Source organism: Bradysia coprophila, unplaced genomic scaffold (genome assembly GCF_014529535.1).
Source record: "Bradysia coprophila strain Holo2 unplaced genomic scaffold, BU_Bcop_v1 contig_87, whole genome shotgun sequence".
In the NCBI taxonomy this organism is placed as follows: Eukaryota; Metazoa; Arthropoda; class Insecta; order Diptera; family Sciaridae; genus Bradysia; species Bradysia coprophila.
Window position 1 is genome coordinate 701,923 of NW_023504014.1, and position 22,576 is coordinate 724,498.

Genomic DNA, 22,576 nt, shown 5'->3' on the forward strand with positions numbered 1-22,576 from the left:
CGTTTCACTCAAATAAAGCAATCAATTAATTATGATGAGGTATGTTCAGCTTAATTGTCTATCTTAGCCACGCATGGGTTTTGGCTTGAATAATCTTTTAGTCAGCGAAAAAAGAAAGCGATGACCATCAGATACACTATGGTCTAACGTAATAACAAGCATAGAAAAACGAAAAAAGTAACAGATTGTGCATAAGGCCCATGGTTATAATTTAAACAAAAGAAGTAAAAGATTCAAACGATTGTTTTGCCTTGCCGTTTCTGAAGGGGACAATCAACTAAATGAGTTGTAGATCAACTGATTTCTGGCATGTGGATCAAGTGGGGAAAATCACTCTTTTAACCACCATACTTCAAGATTAATCGTAGTTTTGCGATGATTCACCCGGTTAAATGCTGGTTTATCACTAATTAGTCATCATGTTAATCACTGGTTGATCATATTAATCACGTCAATCAAAAAAGTGATTTCCTTCTCGGGTTTCACGCTCGACTGATTACAATAGGACATAATATTTGGATGTTATCTTGAATCACATCTAATCGATAATTGACGAGGTATTCGCGGTTGAACCTAACGAAAGTCTAGAAAATTAATATCTATTAGGATTTCACGAGCAAATTCACCAAATTTCACCAAAATATTCAATAAATTTCTCTAAAAAAATTCACCAAATTTCACTGTGAAATTCACCAAATTTCTTGTGGCAAATTCACCAAACAATGGGAAAGTCACCAATCAATGCGAAATTAACCGAATTTCATGTGGGAAATTCACTAAATTTCATATGGGAAATTCACTAAATTTCATATGGGAAATTCACCAAATTTTATGTGGGAAATTCACCAAATTTCAAGTGGGAAATTCACCAAATTTCATGTGAGAAATTCACCAAATTTCATGTGGGAAATTCACCAAATTTCATGTGGGAAATTCACTAAATTTCATGTGGGAAATTCACCAAATTTCATGTGGGAAATTCACCAAATTTCATGTGGGAAATTCACTAAATTTCATGTGGGAAATTCACCAAATTTCATGTGGGAAATTCACCAAATTTTATGTGGGAAATTCACCAAATTTTATGTGGGAAATTCACTAAATTTCATTTGGGAAATTCACCAAACTTCATTTGGGAAATTCACCAAATTTCATGTGGGAAATTCACCAAATTTCACTGGGAAATTCACCAAATTTCTTGTGGGAAATTCACCAAACAATGGTAAAGTCACCAATCAATGGGAAATTAACCAAATTTCATGTGGGAAATTCACCAAATTTCATGTGAGAAATTCACCAAATTTCATGTGAGAAATTCACCAAATTTCACTAGATCTAGTGGAGTTGAATTTTCCAGTGAAATTTGGTAATTTTCAATATTAGGTGGTGGTGAGTTACACAAATTTTACGATGGAAAAAGGAAATCCTGCACTTAGGTAAACCTTCGCTTACTTCTAATTACAATTTTATTTGCATTTGTAGTGGTCAATGCACTCATTCTATGACAGGATTGGGAGCTGTTTCGGATCATGAAATGTTACTTATCTTCTTGCCGGAAGACTGTTGGTTCACATCTCATTTATTTGGAAAAAAATCTGGGCTTAATTAAGGGTTGCGTAACTTTCTTTGCTTCTTTACGACAAACGAACATATTGCCTCGAATGAAAATCAAAAGTCCATCAGGACAATAGAATAAAACTGATGCATACAGAGAGCATCATCAGTGAGTGTAAAAAAAATGATTATCGTACCTTGTAACGTGGGACACACACAAACACAAAATATTCCAGTGAAAACCGCACCGCCGACGACGATGATCCACTCATCTTTTCAATATAAATTAATTTTCTTAACTATCGTCTTTCTACACATGTGACACGTTTTCAGTGTCTCTGAACACTTTGAACATGCACCGTGGCCGCACAAAAATGCCACATTACGTCTCCGTTCCATGCAAATGCTGCAGCAATGCGTCTCTTCAATTTCTAAGATTTTATTTTCCAAATAACGTAATCGATCCGCTGACGGTTGTCGTGGTTGTTGTTGCTGCTGCTGCTGTTGCTGCGGTAGAACTGGAACACCGCTCTGTGTGACACGCTTCTCGATGACCATTCCGCAGCTTAGACACTTTTTCATTCGCACCGAACATTCCTCACAGGATATTTGATGGCAGCACGGCTCGAATATGGTCAGAGGTAGTACTTCATTGCAAACAATGCATTCAAATGGCTGATTCGAGTCCTGATTGGTAATTTTGTTGGCTACGACAATCGTGTTGTTCAATTCCTTTCGGCTGACGTGCGACTGAGCATCTTGCAATACTTTTGGCGGCCACAAATTCGATCGCACGGACTCATTTTCGGTTAAATTCATGTCATTGGTTTGATTGGAAGTGGTAGGCGCCTCAGTGGGTAATGGAGGCGATAGGGTGTGATTTCGGTCGATGTTTGATTTCTTTGGTATCGTTGCTTCGGCATCACCGACATATTGAATGAATGGATTGGATGGCGATGGTGTGGAAATGTCTCGATTATTGGCTTGATGATGTCGGCGCAATGGAGTGGGTGGATTTGACGACGATGGTTGTTGGTCCGGATCAACCATGCTAGTGTTTGCACTGCTGTTATTGCTTCCGTTGCCACTTTCACTCAAATTAAGCGTTGACAATTGTACGTTTATGTATTCGGCACCATCGCTCGAACTGGATGGTTCACCGGACACCGTTGCAGCCGCTGATTTGTTCACATAGCTCAGAATTAAATCTTGAACGGTCTTGTCGCAGACCCAGTCCAGTATTCGTTTCCCCTTATTGTTGGCATCGATGTTGCAACCGTTTTTCGCCAAGTAACACAAGATGGCGCACATCAACCGGTTTTCGACGATGTGCTGTAAACTTTGGTAAATTGCCCAGATTTGCGGTGCGTCTTCTTGAGGTACTTCCTGAATTAAATTCGATTTCTTGATAACACATAAATGCATAGCGTTGTCGCCGTCCTCGTCCTTCGCTAATATGTCACAACCTAAATCGACCAATTTCTCAATTGCTGCTGCATGGCCCTGAGATACTGCCAGCAAGAACGGTGTTTGCCGCCGGTTGTTTCGTATATTTATATCGGCCTGACCGTCCTTTACCAACGCTTCCACCACATTCGCGTGTCCATTTAACGCAGCCAAATGTAATGCGGCAAATCTGCAAAATAAAAAGGTTTAGTTCACCGTCTCGCTGGTGATCCATCATCAACTCACCCATCGTCTTTTTTCACATCGACCAGCTGTCGGGCCAGTTGAAGAATTCTCCGGATTGCATTGCTGTTCCCTTTCAGCGACGAATGATGCAGAGCGTTGAAACCACGGTTATTCCGTACGGTAAGGTCTAAATTTGGTGCCGAGCATAACAAGTCAACAACCTCGACATTTTCCTTTCCAATGGCATCGTGCAGTGCCGTGTCTCCGTACGAATCTTGAATATTTACATCAGCTCCATACTCCAACAGAATCCGAACACATTGAGGCGGCTTTTTGTGTGCCGATATGTGCAGAGCCGAACAGTGACTCGAATTCAGGACATTAATTTCCGCTCCATGCATCAGCAACACCCGCATTATCTCCGGTTGATTGCCGAACGCTGCGTAATGTAACGTTGAATCACCCTCTTTGTCAACCACATTTACGTTGGCCCCTAACGACAGTAAATATTTCACCAACTGCATGTGGCCCTGATGAGCCGAGACCTGTAAGCACGTTTTCCCAGCGCTCATCACATCAACCTGTTCCGGATATTGTCCCAAATAGTGTTGCACGTAGTCGAGTCTTCCCTGTGCGGCTTCGCGTACCAGTTTATCGGCCGATGAACTTCCCGACAGGCCGGACAGTGGCATCATTACATGGTCAGCTCGCTGATGACTGAGGTCCATCATGCTATTTGATCGTTCCGTTGCGGTTGCCAATGGTGACCGCTCCAACTTGACACATTTCGGATTCAACGTCCACGCAAATCCATCTTCGATCTGTTGAATGCGTAAGTCGCCGTCAGCATACACTTTGATCACTTTCGCCGATTTGTTCAGAGCCTAATGCAATGGAATGAGGTGGTGAAAAGGTATGCGTTGGTTGAGTTGATTAAACTTACGTTTCGCATCGTTTCCACCCATTCACCGTGACCTTTTTGTAGTTGCTGGAATGAGAAACAAGAGTTTTATTGGCTGGAACTGGAACAAGTGTTACAGCTGTTGCGAATGTTTACCTGTACTTTGGCTGCATCGTTAATTATCGTAACCAGATCACCGACATGAAAAGTACAGACTTTGACAAGAGCCGCCGGATGGAAGGTCCATCTGTTTGCACAACCTTCGTATTGCACTCTGTGATGTAAAAAACGCTATTGAATCCAAGAAATCTCAATTTACGGCCGAAACTAACCGTATATCACCCTTGTCCGTAATTCTATGTACAGTTCCAACTTTCGTAAGATATTCAGTCATTCGAGGGTTCCATCCGCCATGTCCTTGTTGTAATTTCATTAATGCTTCTTTGTCTAAACAAACCTTAACTCTATCTCCCACCGAGTAACTAGGTCTGGTTGCCTGAACAACTGGTTGTTGCTCTTCGGGTTGTCCTGCGAAAACAAAATTAGAATCGGGCGATCGCTTGACGATCTTGTTGTTTCACCCAACTCACCTAGAACAGGCATATGGTCGCGATAATAGTGTCCACCAGCAGCCGGCTGAATATATTTTAAATCGACGTTTCCCTTATGACCCAATCGATACACGTTTGTCGACCCAGTCACCCAAGATACATTAGCTACACTACGACAGGATTCATTGTCCCAACCTCTAATTTCCATTACACGACCGGTCTTTCCTTCGCCACCATCCTGAAGGCCTGGAAGTGCAAAGAATAAGTTCACCTTTGTTCACACACAAAACTAGCATATGATGTTCAAGTACCCCACTCCCAATCGGGTCCGCGCACGACTTTGGCACCAACGAAAATACCTTTCAATTGAACTTTAACAGAGCTCTGGCGTGTTGGTACACGAACACTAAAACAGCAAACGGTGCGAATCAGATTTGATTATTGACGAATTTGTATACCATTCGGCCGTACTACTTACCCAACAGAATTCGTTGTTTGATATCTAATAAAGGGATGCTCTAGATCATGAACGTCTGATCCGTAACATGTGGCGCATAAATCGTAATTTGAACACTGCGCACAACGAAACCGGATACCAGCTATGCCAGCCTTTGAGCAACCATCACAAATAATATTAGGATGCTTAACACCTAAGACGGAAAAGATTTTCATTTTTTTTTTTAAATCCAAAATTTCCTTCCTTCAGTCTCCCACTTACCAATTTGTGCATTGTCTATTATGGTTAAATCGTATTGGCCTTGGTAGCCCACTCTGTAATTAGTACGATGACCTGAGTCCCAATTCACAACAACTGTTTTTTCCGGCGAATGCAACGATCCAAAACGTCCTATTTCACAAACTGTTCCTACGTGTCCTTCTCCGCCGTCTTGAATAAAACCAAATCGAAAATCGTTAGAATTTTATGTAACCGAAACTGAACTCAATATTTTGGAAAATTGTGTATCGTGTGCAAGAAGAAGAAGCGGACAAAATTGAATGCAGCACGTTGCACACAGCCGAAATTTCGTGTACGACTGATGAACGTTGGATGCACTTTTATTGTCTATGGCATGCGCCCTTTTCTCGTAAATGAAATTCAAAAATAGATTTCCACTGAGTGAATGGAAACACGGGTTTCGGGTCTTTCATTATGTTCGTTTTGTTTTGGTTTCAATGTGTTTAGTCTAGATACGCATAGACAAATTGGAATTAATATCCAGTGGATTTGTGTGTGCAATGTAAATATACCCAGGGTCAAAGACTTAAAACTGATGTACTTGAAACAATTAGAAATATCATCCGACTCGAAAACGTTCATTGTTCGTTCATTGCATTCTGAATCGCCATAAAATTCGATCAATAAAATTAGTTCGGCTATATGAATGTATCCAAACTTATAGAGAAAGAAAATTAGGGATTACAATATCCGGTGTCGGGCTGAAGTAACACATCTGTTTCGGTTATGTCGGACAACATTTTTTTTTACATTTTTTATTATGGATTTTTGAGTGTAGAGTAGAGAACCTCCATCATTTTCAATAAATTTTGAAAATATAGATTGAGAAGGGTCGGACCAAGTTTTACATTAAAATAGAAAAATACTCCAATCCAGCGCCAATTTCGATGAAAATGGTTTCAGATTCATAATTAAGTCCCGGAGAAACCTAAGCAGTCTCAGCACATAACAAGAATAGACCGGCTGAAGCCTGGTGAGGTCTTTTTTCATTTTTTTTCAATTTCTGTTTACTGCTAGCTTGGTACTCATTCAAGTACCACTTTGGTATTCAACTACCAAATTTTGGAATTATAAATAGGCAAGCAAGCCGATTAATTTCATCAGTCGGTGTGCAGCTCTCAAACAGTAAACATATCTACAACATCCGTATTAGTCAACTACCATGTTGGTAGTCAACTACCACTTTGGTAGTCAACTACCACTTTGGTAGTCAGTCAACTACCACTTTGGTAGTCAGTCAACTACCACTTTGGTAGTCAGTCAACTACCACTTTGGTAGTCAGTCAACTACCACTTTGGTAGTCAGTCAACTACCACTTTGGTAGTCAGTCAACTACCACTTTGGTAGTCAACTCAACTACCACTTTGGTAGTCAACTACCACTTTGGTAGTCAACTACCACTTTGGTAGTCAACTACCACTTTAGTAGTCAGTCAACTACCACTTTGGTAGTCAGTCAACTACCACTTTGGTAGTCAGTCAACTACCACTTTGGTAGTCAGTCAACTACCACTTTGGTTGTCAGTCAACTACCACTTTGGTAGTCAGTCAACTACCACTTTGGTAGTCAGTCAACTACCACTTTGGTAGTCAGTCAACTACCACTTTGGCAGTCAGTCAACTACCACTTTGGTAGTCAACTACCACTTTGACAGTCAACTACCACTTTGACAGTCAACTACCACTTTGGTAGTCAACTACCACTTTGGCAGTCAACTACCTCTTTGGTAGTCAACTACCACTTTGGTAGTCAACTACCAAATACTCTATTTATAAATAGACCAGCAGGCCGAATAATTTCGTCAGTCGGTGTGCGTCTCTCGAGTAAGAAACATCTTTGCTGCTATATAGTTTGGGCTTGAGTTTGGGGGTCTAACTACCAAACTTTCAAATTGCAATGTCTGCTATGAGCGATTGGTTACCAGATAACAAATAATAATTGATTTGCCTGGTGTTGGTTTGTTCATAGTAGCATTGCAATTTTAACTTTTATCAATCACATTTTATTTGTGACACAGACGGACAGACGGACGGACAGATGAAGTGCCCACAATAGGTCTTTTTTTCCTATGGAAAAAAGACCTAAAAATGTATGGCAGGGCCGAACTGGCTACCTGACAATCGATCGTGCGATCTCTGAAGTGACATCCAAAATATTTTTGGGGGACAGAGCTGCATGCAAAAAAGCGAACAATCCATCGTGCGGGCCTGATGTATGGAAATGTAAGCTCCACATCGTGAGCCAAGAGAATGGAGATTTTTTTTCTCATCCTGCGATTACAATATTTAAAAACAAAAACAAACGTGACTGTTTTATAGCTACTATGGAAGGACCCTATGGTCAAATGGACTAGATTTTTTTTAAACTGGCCAAACAAACGCTATATATAGAAAGCGATTTCAGCTGTTAACATTGTTTTATATAGCAAGATGTATGTTTAAACAATTGAAGTAAAAGATTTGTTTTGTTCATATTAACCTGTCACATACAGCTGTTATCGATAACGACGACAAAAATAAAGACAAGCTCTGTGTGATATTGTGATTTATACATGTTAAAAAAATTGAAGTACAAGATTTGAAATCAATTGATTAAAAAAAAAACATTGATCGATGGAAGTAATAGACCCGATAACACGTAACACGTTAAAGGAAGTAACAGATTCGGCAATCGCATTGATGTCATTCTTGCCTTCTGTACTTTCGTCATTCGTTATCCTACTACAGGTCTGTCCACTCTACACCAATCTTAGGTTTCGCACTTTCGGGTTTTATGAACTCCAATATGAGGATCAATAATCATCAGCCTTAACGACGTCTTATCGAAAACAGTGAAATTTGTCTGATAGGAATAGTGAACGAAGGATCTTTGATCTGGGTTCCTGCTTCTCAATTGAAGAAACCTCCCAACACTCTAATCTAATCTGTAGAGAGCAAAGATCGATTGATTGATTTTGACACAACTCGTATCAGCCTAAATTCTATTCAATTTTCGCCCCAGTAAACCTTTACCAAACGCTTCTTAACAATCTCCAATGTTAAAAGTTTTCCAATCCGATACCTTGTAGGGCTTCGTTATCTACCTTTCCGTTTTAGATTGATATTGTGTGTTAGCTGAGCTTATTGTTCAAGAAGTGTACACTGTCCATTAAACTAAATAACTGCAATGGATAGAATTTCGAAGGAATTTATTTTTCTAGGTAAATGGGTTACGTTTGTGCTACACAATGGTAATGGAAGAAAATAAGCTCTTAATTTGAAAGTGTGACTCAGTGAGAAATTGGATTGTGAATTCTCTTCTGTTCGTTTAAGAGCAATAACAGGTAACACAACCACATAAAATGTACATTTTTTTGCATTTTCAAATTGTTACCTAGTGATGATCTCTTTGCAAATTTGTAGCCTACATTTAGGCGGGAAAATATTCCTTTTTTGATGATTTCTCAGAACCAATTTTTTTTTTGGAAAAAGTAAAACCATTTAAGTAAGCAAAAGTGTTACTTTTAAAGGAAAAATTAGTTTGTGGTTGATAACTTATCCCACTTGGGGAAACTTTTACAGATTGTCTAAATTTATGTAATCTGCAAAGGTTTCTTCAAGTGGGATAAGTGGGATCCACAAGCCAATTTTTCCTTTAAAAGTGACACATGTTTCAATGGTTTTACTTCAAAAAAAAAAGATTTTGGTTCCGAGAAATCATCAAAAAAAACGAATATATTTCTGCCTAAATGTATGCTACAAATTTGCAAACGGCCCATTGCTCTTAAATGATTATTAAAGCTTTATCAGTTGACTAAACACAATCGAGTTAATTTATACGTGAACACTTTCACTCCAACCCTCACAAAACAGTTCATTGCCACCACATTGAGTCAAACAAGACAGTTTGACTTGCCGTTGTAATTCACACAGAAATTGTAAAACTAAAAGGAGTGTCTAAAATAGTAAAAATCCACTTTTTAGCCCCGTACGAAGTACTGGGGGCTTATAAGATTAATATGCCGTTTGTAACACGTCGAATTGGAAGCAGACAGTAAGGGCAAAGCATTTGGTTATGTTCATAGATGACGAATCCGCAATAAAAAAAATGTCCGTCCGTCCGTCCGTCCGTCTGTGACCCCTCTAGCTTGAGCAAATCACAACCTTTTTTCAAATTTTTTTTCCCCGATTGGTATTGACAAAAGTAAGGTCAAGTTCGAAAATGGGCATGGTAGGGTCGGCCCTTCCAGAGCTAGGGCCATATATGTGTTTTTCAGTCTTTCGACTATATCTACCGAAACACGCACGCAATAGCTGCTTGTGATATATCAAATGAAAGGTATTGGCGACAGGGGCGCCGACTTCTAGGGACAAGCGAGGCTCGAGCACCACTACTCGAATGATGAGCACCACTACTCGAATGATGAGCACCACTACATCTTTCCAGTTTTACTTGAAAGAGCACCACTACTCCCAGATTCGCTTGTTGTATGAGCACCACTACTCCCAAACACAAGTCGGCGTCCCTGATTGACGAGTAGAACAAAGTTGCTGAACATTGTTTTTGGGTAAGATGCAACGTGGGCTTGTTGGGAGGGCTCAAAGGTCGTTCCTCGGTCCTAAGTGTTTTTTGCACATAAATCGAGTAAATCTCATCCGATTTTGCTAGTTTTTGTTTCATTTGAGAGATAATTGAATGTCGAATAGAATGATGGCAAAAAAAGTTTCAAATTTGGGCCCTTGGACTAAGGCCGCTACTCGGCCCTAAGGGTTTCTTGCACATAAATCGAGTAAATCTCATCCGATTTTGCTAGTTTTTGTTTCATTTGAGAGATAATTGAATGCCAAATAGAATGATGGCAAAAAAAGTTTCAAATTTGGGCCCTTGGACTAAGGCCGCTACTCGGCCCTAAGTGTTTTTTGCACATAAATCGAGTAAATCTCATTCGATTTTGCTAGTTTTTGTTTTATTTGAGAGATAATTGAATGCCGAATAGAATGATGGCAAAAAAAGTTTCAAATTTGGGCCCTTGCACTAAGGCCGCTACTCGGCCCTAAATGCTCTTTGCACATAAATCGAGTAAATCTCAACCGATTTTGCTAGTTTTTGTTTCATTTGAGAGGTAATTGAATACCCAATGGAAAGTTGGCAAAAAATTTTGGGTTTCTAAAATAATGTCGTAAATTGTTGGTTTTATTTGAAAGGTACTTCGTACGGGCTTTCGTAATTGCGCTATGCGCAATTTTAAAAATGAACAGTTTCAGTAAATTTGACCATGCCCCACTTGACTTGCATTTTGGTAACAGACGCATTAGAGGGTTGTAGACGTATTAGGGTTCCGGGCGTATTACGTCTACGGACGTATTATGGTTATGGACGAAATAGGATTACGGGTCGTACGGGGCTAAGTCGCAGCAAACGCTCCGACTGTTCTGATGCCTTGTTTATGGTACATTCTAAAAATAGACGTAATCAATGAACGTTCAAAACGTGATTGCAAGCAAAACTCAACCAACTAAACAATAGCCAGAAGGAAGATTTTACAATGTTCTGACAAAGAACACTGTCATCACGATTACAGAGAAAGAATTTTTTTTTTTGTGGAATTTTCAATGTTTGTTTTACATTCCGTCGTAAAATTAGCATATATCCACTTGGATATGCCGATTTGTCTTCGGTTCTTTTCCGTACATTGTTGTTCGAAATATTGAAACCAAATTTATTGGTAAAACTGTTCTCTCCTGAGAATTGGTTAAATTGTGTGGGTATACCATGAAAATTGAAACGGAAGTGTAAAAGAGAACCCCATAAATTGAATAAATATTAGGGTCGGCTATTTTTGTATCTGTTTTCCCCTTTTAGCTTTAAAATAAATACAGACGTGAGTTGATGCTACAGACTAAGTATATTAGAATACGAAAATGTATTTTCTGTAAATTATACATTACAATGTGCCATGTTATATCCTATATAGTTGTCTAGCACATGTGGTTTTATCAACATATTCTCTGTGTATAAATATGGTTAGCGTGTCTTTAAACGTAATTAAAAACTCAGTCATTGCACTTTGAAATGATAAGAGATGTTATATGCTATCACACTCAAACAAACCATTTAATGAGATTTCGGTTGTAATAACCAGAATTACTACAATGAACTCGAGTAAACTACTCCACTTTTTCTCGGTCGATGAGAACCCCCCGCCGGGCAATTGAATGTAAACAAACAGAAAATGAGCCATCAGAACAGTCGGAGCGTTTGCTGCGACTGAGCCCCGTACAAACCCGTATATCTATTGCGTACGTGACCCTAGTGCGTCTGTCACCCTACTTTGACCGTAAGCCTATTGCGCCGGTTAATGTAGTTAAAGTAAAATTATTATGTAATGTGTACATCTTAGAAATTGCGCATAGCGCAATTACGAAGCCCCGTACGACGTTCCTTTCAAATAAAACAAAAATTTCAAATAGCCCTAAAATCTTAATTTATTGAGTATAAATACACATAGGGCCTAGTATCGGCCTCAGTCCGAGGATCCAATTTTTTTTTCAACTACATTCTATTCGGCCTTTGATTACCTTCCAAATGAAACAAAAACTACGGAAAACGGATGAAATTTGCTTGAGTTATATGTAAAATACACATAGGGCCCTAGTAGCGGCCTTAGTCCGAGGACCCAAATTTAATTTTTTTTCAACAACATTCTATTCGGCCTTTGATTACCTTCCAAATGAAACAAAAATTACGAAAAACGGATGAAATTTGCTCGAGTTATATGTAAAATACACATAGGGCCCTAGTAGCGGCCTTAGTCCAAGGACCCAAATTTAATTTTTTTTTCAACAACATTCTATTCGGCCTTTGATTACCTTCCAAATGACACACAAATTACGAAAAACGAATGAAATTTACTCGAGTTCAATGTAAAATACACATAGGGCCCTAGTAGTGGCCTTAGTCCAAGGACCCAAATTTAATTTTTTTTGAACAACATTCTATTCGGCCTTTGATTACCTTCCAAATGAAACAAAAATTACGAAAAACGGATGAAATTTGCTCGAGTTATATGTAAAATACACATAGGGCCCTAGTAGCGGCCTTAGTCCAAGGACCCAAATTTATTTTTTTTTGTACAACATTCTATTCGGCCTTTGATTACCTTCCAAATGAAACAAAAATTACGAAAAACGGATGAAATTTGCTCGAGTTATATGTAAAATACGCATAGGGCCCTAGTAGCGGCCTTAGTCCGAAAACCCAAATTAATTTTTTTTTTCAACAACATTCTATTCGGTGTTCGATTATCTTTCAAATGAAACAAAAATTACGAAAAACGGATGAAATTTACTCGAGTTGTATGTAGAATACGCATAGGGCCCTAGTAGCGGCCTTAGTCCGAGGACCCAAATTTTTTTTTTTTTTCAACAACATTCTATTCGGCCTTTGATTACCTTCCAAATGACACAAAAATTACGAAAAACGAATGAAATTTACTTGAGTTCTATGTAAAATACACATAGGGCCCTAGTAGATTTTCACTTCTAAGGCCCTAACTCACGGTCCACACACCCGATTTAAAAAAACTTTTTTTTCCTGGATTGATATTGACAATACCTATCATTTGCCGTGTCATTTACATTTCCATCGTTTATTTTGCCATAAATATCACCAAAAGACCTTAAATCACTTAGGTGGCCCTAACTCACGAAGGGCCGACCCGAATATGCCCATCTTCGAACTTAGCCTCACTATTTTGACTATCTTTCAGGGAAAAAAAAAATTTTTGAAATCGGATTTGATTTACTCAAGATATCGACGTGACGGACAGACGGACAGACGGACAGACGGACAGACGGCCCAAATTTTTATTGCGGATTCGTCATCTATGAACATAGGCAAACACTTTGCCCTTACCGTCTGCTTCGAATTCCATCAATTACACACGGCATCGTAATCCTATAAGCCCCTTCGTACTTCGTACGGGGCTAAAAATCAAATCGAAAACCACTGTAATTGATGCATAGCAACGGAATTGGTCTACTTTTTGTACGTACAATTGAAATTATACTTTTGCAACAATGAAGTGTAAATAAATTCATTTTTATTAATGGTCAATTAACTGTCGAAACAGGCCTGGGGCCATAGAACGTGTGTTATTGGGCTGAGTCATGTGTGGAAATACATTTCTTGCAAAACGTAAACAATCGGAAAATTTTGAAGTTAATTTTGGGATATTTCGGTGAACAACTGAGAGTTCATTCGTTAAAACACGTCGATTTACATTGCGATTTTCTTTCGTGCACATCAAATGTTTATTCAAAATGACCCGATTAGTCGAATTATAATTTAGAAACACTTTCACAATTGCGACAACACTGTAGACCCTTCGTTTAAACCGATTTTCGAAAGTTATATGATTTCTAAGCTTAATGATCATCTCCATAGAATCGATCGGTCCGACCCTATCTGTTCTTGTAGTCTGGCATCTGAGACTGGAACGTCCTATGATGCAGAAATATTTCGGTGTTTCTACATTAGAACCAAACACTCCACATGTACTAAGTACATTGTACTTGTGTGAGCGTTCGAAGTTTTGTTCTTCGTTCGTTCTTGCACAACACTCGTACGTGCTTTCGTTGGTATTTACCAGCTTTGTGGTAGCTCTTCCACATGTCTCTCATGTGACTGCATGGCTAGTGATGAAGCAGAATGAAAGTACATTTTCATTTTCCTTATGATTCGCTAGACTTGTACATGCAACAGGGTATGACTAGTCACTTGTGGTTAGTTGTTTCCTTACCACTGTCGTCATGGCCTGATGGGATGTTGGCAAAAATAATTCTTTAAAACTTTTGAGGAATTTTGAAATTGCATTGCACTGTCGTCTCTCAGATCGAAACAGTGGCAGAAACCATTCGCTAATTTGGAATGTCCTCTTTATACCAATCTCAGGTTTCGCAACTTCACGTATTATGACCTCCAAGATGAGTAAGAAGTAGTAAGGTCAGGGAGTAGAGAACACAGGATCTATGATCTGGGTACCTACATCCCAATTTAAGGAGCCTTCCAATCTCAAAACTCTAATCTATCAAAATATCAATGCTTTTGAGCTAGATCAGTGAATTTTCGGGCGGAATTTTTGAAACTATCTGGAATTTAATTCTCTAAAAGTCAGTCATCTCATTTTTGAAATTTTGTTGCAGATGTGTTGCAGTTGTATTTTCGGTGAACCGACCAATAATTTCCTAGAATTAAATATTTCGTTAGGCTTATACCGAGGCTATACCTTGAAGATAAAATTCATTTCGCTCTCTTCGTTCCAAAGTTTGGCCAGGGACTAGTGTATACCTTTGAAGCAAGTGCTACGGCATTTTCGGAGATGTCTTAAGCATCACATTTTCAATACCAGAACATTTCAATAAAGAGAAACAAACCGTCAAGGTCAAATAGAACCCTTTTCTTGCTAAGCCTTTTTGGTTTCCTACTCCGTTAAAATCACAATCACTTTCAGTACTCCAGTGGAACATGTTCATCCTCTGTCTTCTTACTCCTCGAGGGAGCATAGAGACTCTACAAATTTTCGCCATCGAATTCGGTTTGGTGCGAGCGCCTTGACTTCCGTCCATTCTTTCCCGGCAGTGGAACATGGTGCGAATATCTTAATACTCGTCTTTGGTCAATTAATGGAACAAGTTCTCTACATTACAGTACATGATGTACTTGATAGTCACATAGACTACAAGGAGGCAAATTTTAGTTGAAAAAGACCCAAGACCTAATGCAAAGGCATCCATATGTAAAGCATGTGATGTTAAATTGTTTTGAGAAAACGGAATCTCGAAGCACTCTTCTTCAGGCGAACTCTTACTACTATGACCTCTTACAAAAATCGCTGTCGATAGACGAAACTTTCCAAGCCAATATCCATCCACATAAGTTGACTACAAATTGTCGATAAATTTCGAATTAAATTACTGTTGTGGAGAAAGTAAGGGTTTATTCACATGTAACGTATCATAAGAGGGAAGAGGAGTCATCGAAAAATTGCTCATATATTTTTGCATGCGTTGGGAGCAGAGTGGGGAGCCGAAAAATAAACGCCGGCGGCGTCTAGCCGTCCAAAAAAGCGGCGGCGGCTACATACGGCTTAGCCGTTAAAAAAGTTCAGGCGGCGACTGGGCCTAGCCGCCGACCAAAAAGGTCGGCTGGCGGCGGCTGGATGTCAAATTTTTGTAATTTTCACGAATTTTTGCGATTTTTTACGAATTTTCTAGCTTTTTACGAATTTTCGCTCTGTTCACAAGTTTTCGCGGTTTTAACGAATTTTTGCGCTTTTCATGAAATTTCACATCTGTTACGATTTTCATAAAATTTGGGATTTTCACATACAAATGACCATGTCCATAGACCACAACTACCTTCACATTCTATCGTTACATTATTTGAGTAGATCTTTCTGAATTTAATGTCACCGGGAAAACTCTCACACACTAAACGGGCCCAATGGCAATCCTGGACCAAATGAACTCGATCCACCACTATCCTATCCTAAATCCTACCCAAAAATGGTTTTACATTGAAAACAAAATTGTTTACCTTGATTTTTCCAATTCCAATCGGGTCCACGAACCACCCTCACTCCTGGTGCAAACATAATTTTTCGTAGAAATTTCTATTCGTAAAGATGAAACCGTTCTGTGTTGAATTTGTGAGTTCTATTTAACAATGTGACTAAATTCGATCACTCCGTCGGACTTATTTTTTATGTGTTACATTTGGTTTTTACGTAATGACATCATCTGAAATTAAGAGAAATAAATTGGTTAAGTTATGAAAATCAATTCAATTTTTTTTTTATTCGGAATTTGTCCGGCTAATTTACAAAAATTATTTACTTGGTCAATGGAAAAAAGATGTCGATTTAAAAGTAAATAGGTAGGTCGTTAGTGAAGGTTTATTATACTGTATTTTAACCTATCTCATCTGTTACTAAATAAACTGAACAAAGAACAAGGTTTGACTAATGTGCTCTTATATACTAAAAAACATGTTCAATACAAATGAAGTAAAAGATTTGAAATCAATACATTGAAAATACTTAGATCAAATGAAGATATAGATCCGTTAATAAGCAACAATCAACATGCCTACCTAATTACCTAAAAAATAAAATAAAAATTGTAGTCTGATATAATGACACTGCACTGGGAAATTAAAATGCAGCTGTTTTACTAAGTAAAACACGCACGGGGAAATAAGATTACGTCTGACACGTATAAAGTGTGGTAAGGTAGTTATACACCAGTCACGTATGCGTACTTACACACGACACGTATTTCCATACATAGTCACTGTATAATATACGATGACTAAGGTAAGAAACATGTCACTCGTATTTTATACAAGATGTATGTATAACAATACGTATCGTACGTTAGCACGCATACGTGTCTGGCGTATAACTTCCTTACCACACTTTATACGTGTCAGACGTAATCTTTTTTCTCAGTGTGGACTACACTGCTGCAAACAAATTGTTCTCAGTGACATTATAATGGTTGTTGATCCTATTATCTCTTTTGTGACCTTTTCAAATTCTAATCAGTTAAAAAAATTGGTCGAAAAGACACAACTGTTTACATCGGAATAAAATCATCGGCGAATGTCCCACAACAAACCACAATAAATACAAATCGGGCTGAATTATGACAAATGTGACTCACCCAATAACTTTGGTTTATTTCACTTAACTTTATCTCTTTTTATGTAAATTCCAGAAAGTTTATTAATCATCTCCGATTTGCAATGGAAAACATTGTAACGATATATGCATAAAATAGTGAAAAAATTGTGTGTTCTGTATGGTGCGAATTTATCTTTGAATACTGACTGTGGAATGTGATTTGAAGTCGTATTTGAATGAGATGTTTGCATGGGAAGGCATGTCCAAATATTTTAATTGCTGATAAGTTGTTCATAGTTCATCGAATTGATAAATGTCTGATAGCATGAACGTTTTGAAAACGACAAACGTATCGTGTCGCAATATAAATCATTGAATCTATTACTTCACCGTCAAGTATGTTCGGTGAAATAGTACATTTCGTACCTAGGACTAAAAGTCTTTTTTAGCGTGTGAGAAGTTTCCAGACAGAGCCGAAGGCGAGGTCTGGAATCGAGTGCGCTAAAAAAGACTTTTAGTCCGTGGTACGAATAGTATTTTTCATATTGTGTTAATCCCAGACAAGTATGCTGACTGAAATGTATGCATCAAACTAGAGATCCTAAATGTAGGTATAGCTTCAGCATCGCATTCTCTTCGAAACGGATAGCCATCTGTTACCGAAATCCCTCGAATCGGACGCATTTTCCAGCGGAATTTTTTAAATGTGCCTAGAAAGGTATTCGACCCTATAGAAGCCAAAACCACTTTCAAAAAAATTCTTCGAAGTTTGTGTGGCTGGTGAAAGGTGATCAAAGACCGAAAACTTGCACTTTTCTTACAAAAATTTCTCCAGTTACACGAGCCGTACAGGGTCGTGTGGGGTGTCATAAGAAAGGTAATAACATGTACTATTGAGCCGAATACGGACTTATTGGGTTTAAAATTCATCGACACTGAAATACGTGCAGTTAAAGTTTTCAACCGAAGACTTACGCTGTTCTTACTGAAATTTCCCGAGGTACACAAAACGTACATGGTCGTGTGGGGTATCATTTGAAAGGTAATTTAATGTGCTTTTGGGCCAAATAGGGTCCTATGACGTTTGGATGCATCTATGATGAAATATGTACACCTAAACATTTCAACTTCTATTTCATCGTAGATGCATCCAAACCACATTTTTAAATAACGAAATCTTGTAGACCTCACATTCTATCGGTTCATTCTGTTGACTACAGTAACTCGTTTCCCCAGATTTATCTTTCAATTGACGATATATGTCCGTTGTCAAGTTGCTCACCACATGTTTCGAGTGGGTTTTGATTTCTCTGTCAGAGCATTGCTATTACACGTTGTCACATGTTGTTGACAAACTTAAGATTTTTTGATAAGAATGTTACACAGATTCCTTTGTCGAGAAGGACTTCACCTAACACAAATTAAAGACCTTGGACGTATAGTTGACATTGCAATGTGTTCAACATAAAGAAACTAAATTTGAAACCACACTGAAACTCCGTCCTTCCGCACCTTCCGAAACACTTACCGAACTAGGGCTAACTTTAATCTATGGAATTTATAGACTTAAAATCCAACAACTTAATGTGACCAGGATCAGCGATCAGTGACTTCATGATATTTCACTGAATGTGTCGCATACCCGGCTGTTTTCGTTTTATTGGTCAGACCTATACTTAGACTTAACATAGTCAGCGAACCGTAGTATTATTCGTTTCGTTGAACTCATTGAAATCATTCAACTTACAATCGCACGACAAACACACACCACTTCTAGTCACCCTAAAATATGTTTCGCTCTAATATTGTTAACCAAGCACAATAATAAACGATTCACCCTATGGGTAAATGTATTTGCATGTTGTTTGGGGGGGACACGGAAAAATTCTCGACAAATTTTCTATTTTCGGAACAGGCATGCAAAAGGGTAACATTTTTCCGACACAAAAGAGATAAAGAAAATTGTGTTCGTGGTTGAATCTGCATAAAATACAATGAAAATTCCGAATTATATTTGTGGGGAATATGAGAGACGAAAATTTTCTGTTTTGAAAGGAAATGGAAGTTTCTGTTGGAATTTATCAGGATTTGCGTATGAATTTGCAATTTATTGTGCAAACAACCAAACTGTCCTATTGTCCTGAAATTTCGACGACATGAGTATCGGTGACATCCTGAAGAAACGGTGACTTACTGAAAAAACAACGAGAAGAAATGGTGACTTCCTGAAGAAACGACGAGAAGAACCGGCCACTATAGTCGCCGTTTCTTCTCGTCATTTCTTCAGGAAGTTATCGTTTCTTCCGGTAGTCACCATTTCTATAGGATGTCACCGTTTCTTTAGGAAGTCACCGTTTCTTCTCACCGTTTCATCAGAAAATCTGAAGAGTCGTCATTACATGTCACCATTTTTTCAGAAAGTCACCGTTTCTTCGAAACCGTCGACTTCCTGAAGAAACGACGAGAAGAAACAACGACTTTCAGAAGCAACGCATCTCACCGTTCAATCTCTGATTGCAAGCAACTAAAACAAATAAAATAAAAAGCTTTGTATTTTATTTCAAATGAATAAAATCTACGTACAGTGGCTTATTCTTGATTTGAGATGAAATTTCGATTTCAAGAAATTCTTCAGTTGACAATCTCAACTCAAGATTACTAATTCAGCTGACATTGAGATCCCAAATCAACTCTAATTTTCGTCACGCCGTAAAGGCGTTTTGTTAGTTCCTATGGAATTCATCCTTTTACGAAATGTAACGTAAAGGAGTTTAGTTCATCACTACAGAATTCATCTTTTTACAACATGAAAACCAATTTTCATTGCACATAAAAAGCGTTTTAATACGCCGAGCGATCCGGCCCATTGCCCCGGAGCGAAGCGGAGGGCCGCAATGCGAGCCGGGCGCCGGAACGGTGTCGGTAACTTAGGAGTTAATTTTTTTTCTCTCGCATCGTGTCATAAATAGTCTGTGTCATTTTTTATACATACACGCTCTGAATTTTGAAAACCGACACATTTTCTGTTTTGTGCTTTACTGCCTTTTTCTTAATTTTACATACATTTTTATATGGAGAAATCAAAAAACTCAAGTACAACACAGAAACATATCGCTCGGTGTCTTAAAACACTTTTATGTGACTAATTATGACACGATGCGAGAGAAAAAAAAATTAACTCCTAAGTTACCGACACCGTTCCGGCGCCCGGCTCGCATTGCGGCCCTCCGCTTCGCTCCGGGGCAATGGGCCGGATCGCTCGGCGTGTTAAAACGCTGTTTATGTACAATGAAAATTCGTAAAGGGATTACTTCCTTATGGTTGGTATTCAATACAGAAAGATTATTACAGCAAGACTATTCAACAACCAAAAAGTTACTGCCAAAAAGATACCGCCAAATCGCTTATTATCGACTTTCTGTATAGAGACGATAGAATTTCTACTTCATATATAGAGACGATAGAATTTGGTTTTTGGCCTTATGAAGAAACGTTGACTTCCCGAAGAAACGATGAGAAGAAATGGTGAGTTCCTGAAAAAACGATTAGAACCTTCCGTCGCCGTTTCTTCAGGAACTTGTTATTTCTTATGAATTCACCGTTTCTTCTCGTTGTTTCTTCAGGAAGTCATCGTTTTCACAGAAAGTCAGCGCTTTTTACATAAAACGGCGACATCCTGAAGAAACTGTGACTTTCTGAAGAAACGACGAGAAGAAACGGCGAGTTCCTGAAGAAACGGCGACTTCCTGAAGAAACAGCGACTTCCTGAAGAAACAGCGACTTCCTGAAGACTACTCGCCGTTTCTTCAGGAAGTCGCCGATACTCATGTCGTCGAAATTTCAGGACAATAACTGTCCTAACAGATTCCAATACTTCTACAACACTGAGTGACGTAGAGTCGGCTGAAATTAATATATTTGATAAAAAAAATGACCACCACCCACTAATTGCTGTGTGTAAGTATATATAATAATCATATTGCTTGTGTGGCAAAACGGAAATAACTTCTCATAGAACTCATCTCATGCTAATCGGGTGAAATATTTCATAAATATTCTGCTTGAAATTCACACCGAAGTGTTCAGAAATACGAAAACATTTTTGTTCTTACAGTCACACAACCTCATAATCTCTCTTCAAAAGTGCAAAAGTTTTTTTTTTTGTTTATTTACCTAATTTAGTCAATGCGAAAAATCCTCTATTTATTCCCCATCGTAAGCACATTTAACACAACACAACCGAATGTATGGAATCAACATTTTCATATTATGATTCATACTCATATAGTGCACTGATAAAATGACGAATTAATTAATTATTTCTAGAATTCAACATTGACCATTTCTTTCAAACGCACTTTAGCACTTTTTTTTTCTTCTTATATATGTGTGTATTCCACTAGAACAATATAATGACTACTACTGATCTGTATACATCATTTTCTGTGATCAATCTTTTGTCATTTGTTTCACATTATGGCCAATTGATTTCGTATAATTTCACAGACACTTTCACTGCACCATCAGTTTTGTTATTTTTTGCGATTTTCGTGGATTGTCCAAAATAAATTCATCACCGAGAAAATTTCTGATGTTGAAGGCGGGATTGGCTCAAGAAAGTGTCAGTCGAACAAAAATTTATCACTGCCATTTTATTTACCGATTCGAACGGAGGGAGATGCGGGAAAGCGGTTACGTCGAATGTAGTAAAAAAAACGGTTCTTGTTGTAGACAGGCATGAGCGCCGAAGGAGAAACCTCGGCGGCGGCTAGCCGAAAAAAATTTCTCGGCGGCGACGAAAAAGTCAGCTTGAGCCGGCTTAAAACGGCTCGGCTGGAGGTTCCTTTTAACTTTTTTTCAAAATAAAAACGTTTCGATAAATTCATGGAAAATGAACTAGTAAGCATGAAAATGAAATTGTACGGAAAGCGAAAATGTAGGTAGATTAGGTTGTTCAAAGTGCAAGTGGAACTGGTCTTGTTACAAGCAAGTCTCTAAGTCTAAGGTTCACTAACACGTCAAGTTTTATTGCCTCAAAACTTGAACTAAATGGAAAATCATGCTCCGGTACACTCATTTAACTCATTAAGAAAATGGTTTTCGAGAAGAAATCGAAAGCTCACGAAAATCAAGTAAAAATTGAAAAGAAAAAAAATCGAGAAAATTCGCAAAGATCGATACAGCTTTCTCAAATTTGTGAATTAACTGATTGTGCGCCTTCGGCTCGTTCCGCGAAGGTCATACTTGTCAAAACAACAAACTTAGAAAGGAGGACGTAATATACCATTCTGGAAAATTCATGAAAATTCAAGAAAATTTTCAAAATTTTCTTAATTTTGAAAAAAAAATCAAAATGTACTTAAGCTGCTTAGGATCAACAGGAATCTCGGTTTTCCAAATTATTTCACCCATTCACCTTTCAAAATCTTTATTTCATTTTCCAGCCGTTTCAAGCCGGCTTGAGCCGTGTTTTTGGCACCGGCTCGGCTTGCTCAAAAATGGCCGGCGGCGGCTTAATCGGCGGCTTATTTTCGGCGGC

General features: G+C 38.4%; 1 protein-coding gene across 1 annotated transcript; it reads right to left on the reverse strand.

The window, feature by feature from the left end:
- Nucleotides 1–1,803: 1,803 nt before the first annotated feature.
- LOC119084563 (E3 ubiquitin-protein ligase MIB2) lies at nucleotides 1,804–21,685 on the reverse strand. The gene is made up of 11 exons (XM_037194577.1): nucleotides 21,211–21,685; nucleotides 15,951–16,153; nucleotides 5,357–5,524; nucleotides 5,117–5,288; nucleotides 4,950–5,044; nucleotides 4,678–4,884; nucleotides 4,420–4,615; nucleotides 4,244–4,361; nucleotides 4,130–4,174; nucleotides 3,247–4,070; nucleotides 1,804–3,190 (listed from the first exon to the last, which is right to left on the reverse strand). Exons 2-11 carry the CDS (start codon nucleotides 16,006–16,008, stop codon nucleotides 1,831–1,833), a joined length of 3,243 nt encoding a protein of 1,080 aa, XP_037050472.1. The 5' UTR covers nucleotides 16,009–16,153; nucleotides 21,211–21,685; the 3' UTR covers nucleotides 1,804–1,830.
- Between the last annotated feature and the right edge of the window lie 891 nt (nucleotides 21,686–22,576).